The sequence below is a fragment of the Mauremys mutica genome, chromosome 1 (assembly GCF_020497125.1).
Source record: "Mauremys mutica isolate MM-2020 ecotype Southern chromosome 1, ASM2049712v1, whole genome shotgun sequence".
In the NCBI taxonomy this organism is placed as follows: domain Eukaryota; kingdom Metazoa; phylum Chordata; order Testudines; family Geoemydidae; genus Mauremys; species Mauremys mutica.
In genome coordinates this window covers 287,744,487-287,762,280 of record NC_059072.1, presented here as the reverse complement: position 1 = coordinate 287,762,280, position 17,794 = coordinate 287,744,487, and the positions used below count along the sequence as shown (strand labels likewise).

Genomic DNA, 17,794 nt, shown 5'->3' with positions numbered 1-17,794 from the left:
TAGTTCAGTAAAATGAAGAATAAGAGAGGATATGATTACTCTCTATAAATCCATCAGGGAGTAAACATGAGGGAGGGTGAAGAGTTATTTAAGCTAAAGAACAGGGGTTCCCAAACTTGGTTTGTGGCTCATTCAGGGTAAGCCCCTGGTGGACCGTGAGATGCTTTGTTTACCTGAGCATCCGCAGGTACGGCCCCTCACAGTTTCCAGTGGGTGGGGTTCACCGTTCCCGGCCAACGGGAGCTTCGGGAAGTGGTGGCCTGGCCTGCGCCGCTTCCCGCAGCTCCCATTGGCCAGGAACGGCAAACTGCAGCCACTGGGAGCTGCAAGCGGACATACCTGCACACGCGGTCCGCCAGGGGCTTACCCTGAGTAAGCCATGAACCAAGTTTGGGAACCTCTGCTAAAGACCAATGTTAGCACAAGAACAATTCGGTATAAACAGATCATGAACAAATGAATCCTGGAAATTAGAAGAAGGTTACTAACCATCACAGGGCTGAGATTGTAGGGGCAAACTACTTAATTCATTTTAAGAGAGAGCTGGACACATTTAGGAGTGTGATTGTATGACAGGACTGTTAGTGAGGCAGAAGGCAAGGGTCAGCAGCCCTTGGGCTCATTTCCAGTTTATGTCTTATGTTCCTAAAAGATAGGCTTAATGGTTTCAGCCAGCCACCTGCAGGGATCAGGAAGGGATCCCACCCTCCAATGTGTTCTCTGTGTGTGTACACATGTGTGTGTTGGTCTCCTTCCTCTGAAGCAGTGTTTCCCAAACTTGGGACACCGCTTGTGTAGGGAAAGCCCCTAGTGTGCTGGGCCAGTTTGTTTACCTGCCCCGTCCACAGGTCTGGCTGATCACGGCTCCCACTGGCCATGGTTCGCTACTCCAGGCCAATGGGATGCACTGGCCACCGCTTCCAGTAGCTCCCATTGGCCTGGAGCAGCGAACCGCGGCCAGTGGGGGCCGCGATCAGCCAAACCTGCAGATGTGGCAGGTAAACAAACCGGCCCAGTCCACCAGGGGCTTTCCCTACACAAGCGGCGTCCCAAGTTTGGGAAACACTGCTCTGAAGTATCAGAGATGGCTACATGTAGATAGTATCAGAGGGGTAGCCGTGTTAGTCTGGATCTGTAAAAGCAGCAAATGCATCTGACAAAGTGGGTATTCACCCACGAAAGCTCATGGTCTAATACGTCTGTTAGTCTATAAGGTGCCACGGGACTCTTTGCTGCTTTTACATGTAGATAGAGATTGGACATTGGGAGATTGGGACACCGCTAGGGCTAGGGCTCTGGGGTGATACTGGGCATTTTCTCTCTCCAGTGCTCAGCTGGCTGGTTCTTGCTCATATGCCCAGAGTCTAGCTGATCACCATATATGGGGTATGGAAGGCATTTTCCCCCAGGTCAGAGTGTCAGTGACATTGTGGGGTTTTCACTTTTCTCTGCAGCCTGTGGGTATGAGTCACTTGCCAGGATTATCTGGGTATATCTCACTTTAGTGATTTCCCTGCCATTGCAGGAGCCTCATGTACTGGTGTGCCTTGGTCTCTTCTATTCTCTCCTTATGACACATAACAGCCCAGTCTTCTGCAGGCTGTAATACTTTGATCTAATTTTAGTTGTTGGGTTTAGTACGTGGGTGCTGGGTCATATTGGTGGCCTGTGGAATACAGGAGGTGAGACTAGATGACCTTAAACTCTATTACTTTATATAAGATACAAAGAATGATATTTTTAAATATTTTGTTATAAATATAGCTTCAAGAAGTTTGTGTTGATCTTACCATCTTCCCTGAATTTACACACATATAATGCAATACTAACTGAGGAAGCTACAGTATTTGCCACATCGTAAGAATGGAGTTTGTCTCCGTTTTGCTTTGTAGTGAATACCAACCCATTAAGAAAAACTTTTAATTTCCTTTTTCACATGTGTATTCCATGAGCTGTAACAGCTCTTATCGTGCTAAATGCATTCCTGGACTGAGTGAAATGCATATCAACAAGCAGAGTGCCCAAGAGCTGTTTTGGTGATACTGGTTTTCCTGACCCTGACCCCTGTTTAGTGGACTAGAAAGGGGCAATACTATACCTCAGTATCATCTTGTTAGTATTGCAGTACTGCCCAAAGGCCCCAATCAGGGTCAAGGTCACATTGTGCTAGGTTCTGTACAAATGCATATGCAGAGAGTCCCTGGCCCTCAGAATTTACAATATAAAATATAAAGATGTGGCAGCAAGAGAAAATAGAATGAGAATAAGGGAGGAGAGAACAAGGTTACAAATACAATATGTAGGTACTTAAAGTTATGTTCATGTCTTGGTTGCTTCCACTTCATGTAAATATGCATTTATTTATACTTCAAGGAGTATGCATTAGGACATACACACACAAAAAAACTATGTGTATATACATAGATGAAAATGGAGAGATAAATTATGCTCATACAAAAATTAAACAAGTAGAAGGTTTGTGAATGCAAATTCAACCCAACTGCTCAAGACTCCTTCCATAAAAAGGGTTTTATTAGAGAACTAACTAAAATTGTATATAAGCCAAGAACCTAAAGTATATTCTTGAGAATGTGGTTTCTGACTTGGGTGGGAGATGGTTCCAGTAAATAAGAATGCACAGTGATGCCAAAACTCTTTCTTTGTCCTTTACATTTATAACAAACATTTATTTGCTCTTTTGGGGGTTGGGTGTAACGGTGAATATGCTAGTTGTATATCTAGTCAAGTAATCAGAATATTTGAATTAGGTTCTGTTTTTCACTCTGCAGTGTTGGCTGGCTGGCTATCTGGGACTGGTCATGTCCCAAGGGGCATAAAATATATGTGTATCAAATAAGAGAAAGTTATTGGGGTTATCAGAGAGTTATATCTCAAATGCAGGTACTAGGGCATTTTAAAGGAGATTAGTGTAGATCAGGGGTTCTCAAACTGGGGTCGTGACCCTTTGGGTATTTCAAGGTTACTACATGGGGGGTCAGGAGCTATCAGCCTCCACCCACAAACCCGCTTCACCTCCAGCATTTATAATATAAATAAATATAAAATATATTAGATATATAAAAAATGTGTTTTTATTTATAAGGGGGGTCGCACTCGTAGGTTTGCTGAAAATCACGTGAAAAATTTCCATTAATACCAGAGTTAAAATAAATTTTGGAAAAGGCTAGTTTAGCTTTTGTTGCTAAGGCAGTAAATATTTCATTACAGAAACTGAATGAAACTGTACACAGTTTTCAAAAGGAGAGTGTCCTTTCTATAATACCTCAAATAACTTATTCAATTTAAACATAAGAATGACATTCAGGCTTCACCTAAGATTGTTTCAATCTAAAAATTATAAGTATGTGCAGACAGAAGAAGGTTCTAATCTGATGTCCTAGTAACCACAGTATCTCAGCAAAATATGTTGGCTTATCGAGAACCAACTCTTGTGCCCCATGACCACTTTTTTTTATTACTTGCAGCAGCTCCTAGTCTTAGTTTTAGCACTGAGTTAAAAAGAAATCAATTGGTCTTGACAACACATACTCTCTACCACTCATAATGCTGATTTTTTTGTGTAATCCTATTTAAAATGTTTTTAACAAAATATGCATCACGAATGGATTCCTAACTTACAGGCTGCTGAAATGATGACAACTTGTCTTAATGATAACTGCTGTCAAACACTTCAACTAACCTCCTTCCCAGGATAATTTGCAATTTTGAAGTACACTTTCAGTATAGTTGGAAAATTTGTTACTCTCTGATGAGCAAGCATGGATACTGAAAGTGTAGACTTACAGATTTTCTTAAAGGTGCACATAATAGTTTTTTGGAGAACAAGTTCTTCTCCTATTTTGCTGCAACAAGTATTGATCTCGGGCCTGATCCATGGTCCACTGAAACCAATGGTAATCTTTCCATTGATATTCATAGGCTATGGATTAAGCCAATGGAGTCCAATCCTACTCCCATTGTGTTAATGACTTCAATGGGAGTTGAGGTCACTCAGCCCTTTGCAAAACCAGGCCCTAAGACAGAATCGACTTTAGAAGTAGACAGCAATAGAATCAATTAAACAAATGGATCAATTAAACAGATGGATAACAATATTTTGAAAGGGGAATTAAAGCATAAGAATGGCCACACTGGGTCAATACCAATGGTCCATCTAGCCCAATATCCTGTATTCTGACAGTGACCAATGCCAGACACTTCAAAAGGAATGAACTGAACAGGACAATCATCAAGTTATTCATTTCCTGTCATCCAGTCCCAGCGTCTGGTAGTCAGAGGTTTAGGGACACCCAGAGCATGGGACTGCATCCCTGACTATAGTGTCTAATAGTCATTGATGAACCTATTCTCCATTAACATATATAATTCTTTCTTTAATCCAGATATAAATTTTGCTTTCACAACATCCCCTGGTAACGAGTTCCACAGGTTGATCATGCATTGTGTGAAAAAAATACTTCCTTTGTTTGTTCTGATGTCTATTAACATCAAGCAAAATGCAGCTACATATACATTGAATCTATAGTTATTATGCTATACTGTACTATGCAGAGCGGGTAGATTAGCTCCTTATATTGCCCAAGACACATGATATTCTCTTTCCTTGACCAAGCCCATCATTTGAATCAATCATGATTGGCCCCTTCTGGCTTCTCTTGGACCTTCTTAAAATATAGTGTCTTTATTAGATTTCATTACCATAACTTTTTCTCATATTTAAATTTCCCATTGATTTTAATTAATTTCTCCCTAAGCTCAGGACCTTGGAGATCTTTTCGGTTTAAAAATTGGGGGAGGGAGAAGGAAGAAAAGAGACAGAGGCTTCTTCACCAGGTGGGATTTCCCAAGTTCTCACAGCTATAATTAAAAGTCATTCTAGTTCCAACTGATGGATTGACACAAATATGTCTCAGAAGAAAACAGAGTAATGCATAAATGCTTAATGACTCATATTCAAAACTTACAATTTTTTTTTAAAGTCAGGTGACAAGGACAAGGCAGATTCAGACAATGCCTGAGTATTTGAATGCTATATATATATATAATTGCCTTTTGACAGATTAGAGGTGGTAGCAGCAAGCTGCAGATCTGAATGTCAGGGCCATAGCGACACTAAGAGATAATTACCATCTCCACAAATATCTGTGAATGGAATCACTTGTTTTAATACAGATAAGTTTAGTATAAAAGTTAGAGGGCTGGTATGAGAGATATGATAAATGTGGTCATGACAGAAAACAATTTTTAATTTAGTATGCCCTATCAATCTAGATAGCCCATGAATATTTACCATTAATTCAGTAGGCTGGAACAGAAAGAGAGAGAGAGACAGAGACAGAGAGAGAGAGAAAGAAAGAAAAAGAAAAATAGAAGCTTTGACCTAAACAATGACTGTTAAAGAAAGAGAATCTTCAGCAGTTTCAATAAGAACAAATTTTATAGGCAAGCTGAACTGGTGGCCGCCTGGGGAAACACGTTTGGGAAACCATTAGAAACTAAAGTCATGTTCCTGTTGTTTTAATTTTTTTATAAGACAAATGGTAACAATTCCCAATATGTACCGCTGTTTTCTAGATTACACAGGAAAAATGTGCGACATCAGTGGGCTAAAATTGAAACATTTACTGAAATTCAAAACAAGCCTATTTGATCACATCATACTCCTCAGCAGGGATACCATTTGCAGGAGCTAAGTGGGGCATATAAGTAGCTAACACAGGTTGTGAGTGTAATGCACTAAAATTAATGGCTTATATAAAAGAAATGTTGGGTCCATTATTTTTAGGGTAATCTTATTGAAGATACCACCTGTCCAGAACAGAAGTGTCCAGATTTTAATTCTCTTTTCATATCTCAGTGTTCAGACACAGGACAGAAAAGGTAAGTTCTTATAGCTATTACCGTTGGAGCCATTCAATCCAGCTGTATTAAAGTGATGGCTCTTACATTTTGCACCTATCCCAAAGAGCTAATTTCTTCTGACTCACCTTTCCCAGAGAATGTTTTTACTAAGGGAAACAGCTCCTATTTCTAACTCCTCTTCCACTGATACCATTTTCCAGCTCTATAAAGCTTGCTCAATATTTAAGTGTAGTTTCAGTAAAAATTCTGTATGAAATATAATTCTTTTAAATACTGAAGAATTCGGTTAATATTTCTAGTATACATTGAACATAACAAGTTTGTACACACAACATGATGAAATGGTATTACAATTAATAGAAACACTAATGGGCCGTTAATCTAACTCATACATTTGAAGTCAGATAGTCAATTAAATTGAAAATAAATTACTTAATATGCAGCAGTCTCATTTTATGCTGTTGGGTATTGTTGCAGCTGAGTATTACTCTTGCCTTTTTCCCCATGCATGGCCCAATATCCATGGTGCTCAGCACCTCTGAAAATCAGCTCATCAGAGTCAATCACATGGAAAATTATTTTTAGCAACTGATATTTTTTGTTGGAGGATTATAAATGTAACAATGATCTAAAATCATTGTTATCTCTCATGAAAATACTATAAAAAGTGCAGAGCTCTTCTTCAGGTCTGGGAAACTAACTCAGAGGGTCACTGCTAAATACAAGCACCTTAACAGGAGAAGAAGTATAAGAGTTTTGTGTGAGCTCAAAAGCTTGTCTCACCAACAGAATTTGGTCCAATAAAAGATATTACCTTACCCATCTTGTCTCTCTGATAGCCTGGGACCAAAACGGCTACAACAATACTGCATATACTAGTGCAGTCATTTACCTAGATCATGAGGAAATAGTTCAGGCCTACATTTGTTATATCTATCCTTCTATGTAATATGTATTTAGTTTTTCTCTTTATAGCTATTATCAACAATATCATACTCCTTACTAGACTATAAAGTAGGAGAAGAGACAGAAAAACCATTTAGGGTCTCACTTATGCCACAACATTAATAAAATAAACAATAATGATGATAAAATAATAAATTACTATTTAATAATAAAATAATAATGAATAATAAATACCATGAAGGTACTGAGAACAGGTTATCATATGTATATATATATATATATATCATAAGGACATAAAATCCATAAGAGCATAAAATCCATGTTACCTTTCTCAATATGTATTCTTTTTGTCTCATGTCCAACCTCATGACCAGCCAGATCACCTTCTTTAGGGCCAGGTAGGACGTTAGGTGATAAACCCATCAGCATCTGGTTCATGGATAGCCCATTCTGATGTACAGCTGCTAGTCATAGACACGGAGACATAAAACCAACAATAATATTAACACACATACACTAACTTACAATAATTTTAACAATATTACTCATGTCTGTATTTTTTTAGATACTGTCTCAATTGTACAAGAAAACTAATAACCTTAATGTCATTTAATTAGTAATATTAAATCCACTCAGAGGGAGCCCCTTTTCCCCACTAATTCTTTGGATTCAATGCTTCATTTAAAGCTGCTAACTTTGGCATCTTGGGTTGCACAGCATGTTTTAAAACACTACACAAGAGCTGAAACTCAGGACGAAGTACTATTGGAGAAGCTTCATGAGAGATGAATAAGATTTTTAAATTTAATTTGACAAAAACTGTATATTAGTATCCTAAATTCCATAGGCTAAAAGCACTGATGCCTCTCATGTAAGAAAGCAAATACACCATAGAGAATAATCTTGAAATGGTAGGTAGACTGGCTAGCTAGTCTGGTAGGTCCTTTCCATATCTAATTTCTATTGTCTCCATTCAGCTGGCCCCTTAAACCCAGCCTTCTGAGGCACAAAAGCCAGAGAATCCCATATAAGCCAGTTGGGCAAGAGGCTGACACATTCTGAGAAAAAAACTAGCCCAGAAAGCAATGGCAAAAACAAATAACCTAAGAATGAGGTTCAGGGAACTCCTGTAGATTAGCTCTCCACTCCTTTCTCGGATTTGATCCCTATTTCTCAAGCAGCCATCTTGCTCCTGCAGGTACCACACATGGAGAAGCAGTTATTAGAAATGGGATGTGGGGTGGCAAGTGGAACAGGACTAGGTGTTTTATTTTAAAATTTAAAAAATTGTCTGTAGTGACTGAGGAACTCTGTTACCCCAGGGACAATATGGAGAGTTTCTGACCTCTGCTGCTATTCTGTGACTATGGAATTTACCACAGAATCCAGGCATTGTTGTAATATTTTGCCCTACAATCTACAATTTCATTTTTAAAAACTGTTTTTGTTACTCATGGTTATGAAAATAATCTTGAAAATATGATTCAAGTCTAAACCAATATAGTGTTACCTTCTTGAGTCTGCAGAAAGCCTGAAACATCCATCTAATGTGTTTATCTAATTAGAATCCCAAAATGCCTCCCTATGTTTACACAGGAGCTAAAAATCTCAACTGTCTCTTATTAAGGGACCAAAACCTTCGGTTTCACCAACTGACAACTTCAGCAATGCAGTGATACAAAAGTCTGCAACCTAGCAAAAAATGAAAAGGTGGGGTAAAATAAATTGAATTTAATATGCATAAAATAATATGGTCTAAACCTTCAATTTCCAGGCTGCTGAACTAGAGTACCTCGGATTCCAGGGATCCACAAATCCTAGTCATGGAACCTTCACAACAATTTCACCAAATTTCACAGTTTAATTTGATTCTATCCCTTGTGAGTTCTGAAGTGAAAATATTACTTGTATCACATTCCCCACCCTAATGTTTGTGCAGATTTTTTAAAAAATGTATTTCACCTAGAATTGTTTTTTTTTAAATTGAACTATCCCATAAAATGTCACTTCTGAAGTCAGCTTTAATATAGAAGTCCAACTAGGGTAACAGGATTAAATAAAACTGTAAAATACATAAATGTGTCACAGTTTGTATATGTTCAGTTCTGAAACTAGTCTAGCAAATTGCTTTCTCGCTTCAATTCTGTTTCACAGTTTATATCTTTATGCTTAATATGACATAATGGCAGTTTTCATCAGTACCTATTAATGAAGCATCATACATTATGATACTGTAAACTGGGGAACTTAATGTTGGGCAATAGCTATTGCAGCTGAACTTCAGAACATACTACATCTAGATCTAATTAGAATTAAGGTATTTAGATTAGAAAAAAATAGCTTAACTTAATCAAATTTAAAATGGTGACAAGGAGAAGAATGTGACCTACGGATTCTGTCTGACGAGCTCTCAGTCCGTGCAGGTGAGCTGGACACACTGCTGCTTCGATGAGATGATGGATGGCTGCCAGGTCTTCGACCTTCTTCAAGGGAAGGAGCAGGAGATGGGCTGTCTGGAACACGTTCCTACACCCCCCAAAAAACAGGATAACCAATTAAAGACAACAGCTCTCCTGTTTATTAAACATCATTTTCTCTACAGGAGCTCCCTGTTATTTGAGCAATATCTAATCCCACTCTGCTCAGTTTCTCTTGTTTATTCCTGAGGTTGAGCTCTCCAGGACTTGTGGTATGGGATTCTCAGAGAAAGGTTCATACCTCTAGAACACCAGAGCCTGACTTCTATAATGCAGCAAAAGACTTAACCATTGAGTCAGGCTTTTTCACTGACTCTCTCAACTATATTTAACAGCAGCTTGTTTTTTATGTCATGGAGTTATGTTTGAAAAAAAAATGTATTTTGGCTGTTTTAAGTGATTGCAGTAACCAGTATCGTGAGAAAGTGGATGCTATTATAATTTTATAAATAAATAAGGGCAACACTGTGACATCCTTACTCATGTGTTGAGAACCTTACTCCTCAAATGGTCACATTCATTTCAATGGGACTATCGGATGAGTAAAATACTCACAATCTGGCACTAAATAAATAAAACAGCTACAGCAGAAAGCTTTTGACATACTAACTAGTTGCAGAGAAAATGTATTGTGTTCATAGGTACTCAATATTTTTTGAATGAATCCTTTCTGAAATAGGCTGGGTGTATGTTGGTAAAAAAAATCTGTACTGGAAGTTAATATAAGAATCAGAAATATCTGATATTTATGCAGCTTTGGCGCAGAAAGAATGAACAAAGGGAGGTGAGTGTTGCTACTGGAGAAGGAGAAGTTACTTACCTGTACGGTAACTGGAGTTCTTTGAGATGCTTTAGTGCTCCACCTTAGCACGTGCACGTGCCCTTACACACTTGATCAGATATTTTAGTTAGCTGTGCCTGCATCAAACACATCTTCATGCTCCAGTGTGAGGGTATAGAAGGAGGGCAGACCACCACTCCAGTTCCTTTTCAACCATAAAGTCGAAGTAAGACTTCACATCAGAGGAGAATGAGGTTGGGTGGTGGAGCACCCATAGAAACAAAACATCTTGAAGAACTCCAGTTACTGTACAAATAAATAACCTCTCCTCTCTTTTTTTTTCTCACTAAATTTAAAGAAACTATCACTTGCCCTGATCCCGCTTTCACTGAAATGAACAGAAAGGCTGCCATTGACTTAAATGGGAGTTGGATCAGACTGAAAGTGTATAAAGTTAAGCAAGCATTTTAATCTTTTCAGGATCAGGGTCTAAATAACCAGGGTGAAATCCTGGCCCCATTGACTTCACTGAAGCTAGGATTTCACTGCAGATTTTCAGAGGAACTCAGTTCCCAATTAGTCACTTAAACAAGTGATTAGATTTCCAAAAAGTGCTTGGAACCCTACAGCTCCCTGTGTGACTAACTTTTCTGCTTGACTTACAGACCCCCAAAGGAGTTTAAATAAAGGTATATAATGTATTTTAGGTTTAAAAAAAATTACAGGAAAAAAATTCCATTTAAAGAAGTTTATCATTCATTGAGGATGCTATTTTATTCCTAAACATCCATTTAAAAGTTCTTTGAAGTACTCTCTACATTTGACTTTTCTCAGAGATACATTAATTGAGCAGATCATTTCATTTTCTCTCACTGAAAGTCAGGATTTCCTGAATAATCCTGATCAGAAATTTGACAAAAAACAGAAACTTAAGTTTTCCCTATTGCTTTCCAACCAATTTTATTTCTGACATAATTCAATAATACAACTTCTGTTTGCGTTAGTGGCACACATGAAAGATTGCTGCTGTTAATGTATACGAGCCTCTTGCAGAAAGAGCATGCTGTTCTTCCTTAAACCCCAGACAGAATTTCCAACAGCTCTGATTGTCACTATACAGCACACATAGTAGCTGGATGAACATTTGGTTTGGTGAATGCATTCCAAAGGAAATGAACAACACATCTATCTATGGTAATCAATAAAACTGCTCAGGTTAAAGTTTACTGTGAACGTTTGCTATGCAGGCTGTCGTGATTGCATAGGGACTCAATGGGCCTATTAATGGAGAGGGTGAGAACCTTTTAGAACAATGTATCAAGACATTTAAGTGGATTCCACTTTAATAGTCTCTATTTTTTAAGTTAAAAACATTGATGAGGAAAGTTTAACTGCATCATAGCTCTAGGCTTATTATGAGTTTGATTGTGTTTATATGCCCATGAACCAAGTAGTCAAGTGGAGGATTAGAATGCAGATGTTCTCAGAACATAGAAGATATATTTCTTTAGATTTAGGAGGATTTAAGTATTCACAGTGTACAGATTTGGTATAAATTGAAACAGACCATATCTAATAATTTAATTTAATATATAATTTCACTGTTTGGCATACAATGTATTGGTCTTTGAAGAATTTCATTAAAATGAAATCCAGTGAACATAGAAGACTTGAACACAGAGTTTCAGAGTAAATTAATTTATTTAAACCACTTAATTTGCTTACCCTATTTATTTATGTGTGCTATGACAGCATATATTATAAGAGGCAGACAGCAGAAGAAATGCATAGGACTAACTAATATAATTATTACTGAAACAAACCAGATAATGGATTTTATTCACATGTAATAAGACATAGCAAGAGAAAGTCTATGATGGAACTATGTAAACTGGGTTTATCAGTTCATTTGTGGAATACCCTTTAACCTCAACAGACAAGGGACTGAACTATGCTTAGGCAAGAGTATAATTAATGTAATACCTCAGCTCAATGCTTTATAGTCTTGCTTTGTAACTCCACCAATCAATAATATACAATCTCTTGTAATTTTCTGTCTTTATTAAAGCTAGCTGCAATAATAAATGGAAATGCTAGTAATAATAAATTTAAATACTCCGTTGCTCTAAAAAGGGCATACTAATAAACTAATGGTGCTGGAATATCAATATAAGAATGTTATTCTATCCTTTCACCAGGGTCTTTGTGGAGAAAAAGATGGATGTAGGTAAACTTACATTTCAAAAACACTTTATTTTAAAAACTTTTTTAAAAGGAAATTTATAAAAACATGTTCAGTTAATAAATCAGACTAGACTTCAACAAAATACACTGTCATAGCTGATGTGAAATACTACTTTGGGACCAATAGGTCTAAATTAGAGAAAGAAGAGTCAAAACTTCCTGAATTTTAATCCTGGCTCTAAAAGTAACTCTTTCCAGGGCCTTGTGAATGTCTTGTGTCTACACATTTTTTTTCTAAAATTTATTCCCATCCCTTATCAATTCAACTCCACTGAAGTACAGACCAAGCTGCAGGCTGTGGCTGCCACCCTGTCTGCATTAGTGTTCCAACCATTGCTATAAAAGAGGGACATTTTCCAGTGGCAAAATCTGTGGGTGTCTAATGCAGTAATGGGCAACCTGCAGCCAGCATATCCCTGCAGCCCGCACCGCTTCCTGCAGCTCACAGTGGCTGGAAATGGTGAACCCGCAGCCACTGGTTGCTACGGCCAGCTGTGCAAATGTAAACAAACTGTCTGGTAGCCTGCCAGTGGATTACCCTGATGGGCCATGTGCACGCTGCAGGTTGCCCGCGACTGCTCCAATGCATACCAGAAGCTTTACTAAAAGCCAGATATATTGGGGAAGATTCTCTTCCACACTCTACTACCTCTGAGTCATTTAGGTCCAAGTCATAGACTCATAGCTAAGGATTCCAAAGCCAGTCCTCTCACCTGGAACTTCCAGAACAGTGAGAGAGTCAGGGACCTAGCGGAGGCATGTCAAGGGCAGGAGAGATTGTATATCATTGCAGTGCTGTGAACTCCAGTAATTTCCTTTTGACAGATGGTCCTTTGGAGAACATTGCTAGCTGGCACATGTTAGAGAAACATCCATGCAGACGACCAGGCAGCTATAACCATCTCCTTAATGGCCACAGATCCTCCCTCCTGTGATATGCTGGCCCATTATATGTACTACTTTCACTTCAAGCATTCATTTTCTGGTTCTACCCAAAAGCAAATTAACTTTGTTGAGGAAGAGCTACCAATCCAATGGCATTTCTAAAATCTTGTCACCACAAAATTGTACTGGATTACAGAAAGCCAGTGAAATTTGTTAAAAAGAAATAGTCAGCTCTCCAACTTTATAATTAGGCCATAAACCTCTATCTTGGAGCATGCAGATGGATTTCTCTTCTACTCTGGTTATTTAGGATTTTCTTCATATCCCTTTAAAACTGAGTATTGCTCATGGTTCTAGATATTTAATTATTTGTTTTCTTTGGATATTTACTCCATTATTTTATTGGTAATAGATGTTAGATATAAGGGTTGGTAATTACCAGGATCACTCTTATTTCCATCTTTGATGATCACTGAACATTTGCTTTTTATCTGGTTATCTGTAACCTCCCACATTTCTTTTTTGTGGCTATCGAGAAATGTTTGGCATATGTCCTTTTTCTCCAATCCTGCCTGGCAACGGGTAGACAGGCTTACAGACAGGCTTCACTGAGAAGGAAACAAGAGGCAAATATTTATCTATCATAAGTAGTACATAAACCCCACTCTGCCCTCTTCTTTTCAGCCTTACAGAATTCTAGAAAGCATTGATCCAGCCAGGGATCCAGCAACTCTCCTGAGCATTTTGGGACACATGTTAAACTATTAGCTATTAGTAGTATGGCATAACTTTGCCTACAAGCACCCCTAAAGTCAAATACAATAAGGGCCTGCTCTTCAAAATAGCTCAGCTCTCATTTAGGCACCAAAATAAGAGGTCAGATTTTCAAAAGAGCTAGTTATAAGTGTCACAATGGGATCTGCTGGGTGCTATACCCTTTTTTAAATCTGGTCCTTACTCTGATGCCTAAATGGGAGCTTAGCTCTTAAAATTTGGTCCCAGATGTGGATCCTGAGCATTTGAAAATCTGGCACCGACCTCATTTGGCCCCATAATCTTCCCACCAGGAAGCACTTGTCTTTTACCCTAGAGGAGATGGAGCATCCTTTCTCACACCTTTACTTCCCTGGTATTAGAAGTTTCAGACTCACAATATCCAGTCTCTTTAAAATGAATTGATCACCTTAATCGGTCAGTCCCTTCAGTCCTCATATAGATTGCGCTGATCATGAGACGTCTTCCATTCTTCTCTTATCCTGGCCTTCCTTCTCCATGTGTGGCCATGCCTTTTCACAATAAAATCTTCCCATCTCTTTAATTAATTAATTAAAATATTTTCCTGGTACCCTCTGCCCTCCTTCATGTGGCTTCTGATAAATGGGAAAAGGACTCTCAAAGCAGTTTCCTTTCAGGATCTAGATTTTCCTGTCAGCCTCCATGCTACAGGATCAAGAAAAGATCACATTCCACATTATCTTTGGATGTAGTCACATTTCCAGAGGACACAAAAAGGTATACAGTCTCTTGTTTTACAGGACTTATGAGGTTGTGGTGATCACCCCTAGAATCACTACCGACTCCATCTGTGTTCCAGAGCACTCCAAATAACCTTGTGAGACCTTCCATCCTATCACCTTTTCTCAAGCTGGATGAAGGGAGTCCCATGAGGAAGGCTCCTCTACTCTGTTTCCTATTTGCCTTCTTCCTCCTATTCCAGTTCACACAGAAAGGAGTTTCATCAGCCCTCTTCTCCTTTTTTTTGCAGGCAGTTATTTTGATCCAGCAGCTCCATCTCATTCTCTCAGGAAAAGTACCCCATAACCAGAACTCTTCCTCTAGAACCCTGCCACAAAGCACCCTTACTGAAGTTTAGCTGGCCCAGGCTTCAACCCCTGTACTTGCAGACCTCCTCTTCATTATAAGTGAGGGCACCTCAAGCAATTTGTATGAGGTTGGTCCCTGCTCCTCCTCAGAAGGTAGGCAAGGGAGACGGGTCAGTGCTGGGCATATAATCAAACTTCTTCTAGGCCCTTGTCACTTGAGGTTTTTGCCCAATAACGTTGCCCTTTAGCACTGTAATTTCCTGGAAGCAGAAATCCATGCTCTTTTAGACAAAATGTTAATCTGCCCAGTTCCCCAGTTTCAGAACAGAGAAAGAGGGGGATTCCTCCATGTACGACATGGTGTACTACTGAATGTGTCAAGAGTTTCTACCCTGTTCTGCACTCTCCCGTAAACCTTAGCAACTGCCAGTCAACATTTTAGATGTAAATTCCTAAATTCACTCTCAGGCCGTCTCTGATCAGTGTCCCTTCTATTCAGGGTTCTCCCTTGTGTCTTCTTCCCTAATTCTGGTCTGGTTGATTATTCATCTCTTGGACCCTTTTGCAGTTTGCATAATCGTCATCCTGTGGGCTAATTTTCACCTTTCTCCTGTTTAGAGATCCCTGCTCTTTCAGTGGTACTCTTTGTCTGTCCTCAGTCAGTTGATACTATGGCAGTGCTTTCCCCCCCCCCAGTCAAGGTCACCAGAACCTTTGAAGAAGTGGGGGGAGGGCAAGGCCAAAATGCCCATTCCCTCCCCATGGCTGGCTGCTCAAGACTTTGATGGTCTTGAGGTTGAGAGCAGTTGGTAAGAGCAGGTTCCTTTGAAAAAGTTGTTGATTGCCCTACCTGAAGTAAAAAAAACAACAACTACCAATCATTCTCTACTTCATGTTCTCAGATTGGAGCATCTGGTGTTGAAGAAGGAGATGGACATTCCAGGTGCCAGGATGTGCTCAGTAACGGGGCCTTGGTACTGAATAAAGGGGATTGCGGTTCTTCCCTAACCATCAGGTCTCCAAGGTACCAGAGCTCATGAGGTACCCTGGGCTCATTCAGTACCGCGGAGGAGTGTCCATGGCTCTTTGTTGGTACCAATGGCTGAGAAGGTGCAGAGCACTCTGTAGATGAATGTTTTGTTGCACCTCGTACAGTGGAGCTCCCATAGGGACACTACTTGAAGAAGAACAAATGCTTCTGATAGCCACCTATTTTACAGTAAATAAAAGACAATACAGAGAAACAACTACTCTGAAGTCCATCTCTGATCCTCCTAATGAACCACAAACTGGTTTGAACAGGTTCAAGAGACACAGGGAGACAAAGAACTTTGCTGTGGACAAAAAGAGAACCTTTGAAAAACAGGAGAAGGGAGAGACATAGAGACTGTGAGGAACCTGAGGGAACCCCAGTCCCTACAAGTGGGGCTGTCCAGATAAGCTAGGCCTAACTAAACTATAAGCAAGACAGATATATGTAAACTGTTTATTATGCTGAAACCCTTTTGCTCTTGTCTTACTCTGCTCCTACTATTTATATTAAACAATACTTTTATTTGCAAGTATTGTTTTGGCTAACTATATTTCCACACCAGACATAGTTCCCACAGGGGAGACTTGCAGGGCTCGAACACAGTTGGGCCTACTGAGGAATCACAGTGGATGCATAGATTGAACTACAGAAAACAGACTCAGAGAAGGAGAGTTGCAGGATTCCATCGTGACATAGGGGAAGATGCAAGCCCTGTCTCCTGGTGGAGGTACGCTCAGAGAGACTAAAATAGAGAAAAAGTGGCGTTTAGCACTGAACAATGATACAAACCATTCTTGAAAATGCCACAAAGCCTCATGGGACAAAGTCCATGCTTGTGTGGGCTCTCATAAGAATTTCTGGCTATTATATTGGACTTGCTTCTCCTATGAATGTGTCCATATGGCTCCTTTGAAAAGCTGGTTTTGATTGGAAAAGCAAATTTCGATTCAGCATTTCCTAACTTTTGACTGCTTGACTTCGCAACATTAATACTGATATTTTAACATAGTTTTTAATTGTTTTTTTTGCTCGTTTTGGTGGTTGGACGCAATTATAATTTACATACACATGGGCACAGATAAAAAGATTACTTTTATTTTTTCATTGTGACATTGCCAGTTCTAGCAGTATTCCACATTTAATATCTCACCTATCAGTGAAAATGTAAAAGAAAACATTTAAATACATTCACTATATGTGCCTGTGCCGCAGAGGCCCATGGGTGGTTCATTACTCTGTGTCAGCAACTCTTATCAGCCCAGTCATACTCACCACACCTAATACAGTATTGTTGTGATTGATACCCAAAAAGTGGCATGTAATTTATCTTTGGAAAACTAATATCTCACTGGTCATTAACATTCTTGTGTGGAGCATGTACAAGGCGTATACAGAGCGTTATAAATATGTGTTAGAATTATGTTCTTAAAATGTGTTTGGCAAGTAATAAATAAGCCCAGTCTGCCTTAGGAAAAGGATTGTGTATTTGTTTGTCTGACCTGCGTGGTTCTCAGGCACAAACCATGAAGGTATATTTACATAAAAGGTAAACACAGCCAACAAACTAGCAAGTGAGGAAGACAGCATTTTGACTGCGAAGACAGAGGGTCTGAACCCAAATGATAACCAATCAAATCAACTGATTGGATACAATATTACCGTATTATAATTGTGTATAGAGTAAGGTCATTTATGAAAGCTTGCAATACCTTGATGATTAATATTGTTGTGAAATGAGAAATCAGGATATTCACTGATATTA

At 39.0% G+C, this 17,794-nt stretch overlaps 1 protein-coding gene across 4 annotated transcripts in view; it reads right to left on the bottom strand.

The window, feature by feature from the left end:
* DACH1 (dachshund family transcription factor 1) overlaps positions 1–17,794 on the bottom strand; it is a 438,354-nt gene that overhangs the window by 111,777 nt on the left and 308,783 nt on the right. For 2 of the 4 annotated variants that reach the window (XM_045011711.1, XM_045011700.1), the window contains exons 5-6: positions 9,180–9,315; positions 7,116–7,253 (exon numbers count right to left, since the gene is read on the bottom strand). In XM_045011711.1, the coding sequence (XP_044867646.1) occupies positions 7,116–7,253; positions 9,180–9,315 (274 nt within the window). The remainder of the gene's footprint in view (positions 1–7,115; positions 7,254–9,179; positions 9,316–17,794) is intronic. The other 2 variants (XM_045011719.1, XM_045011707.1) reach the window with 1 other exon arrangement.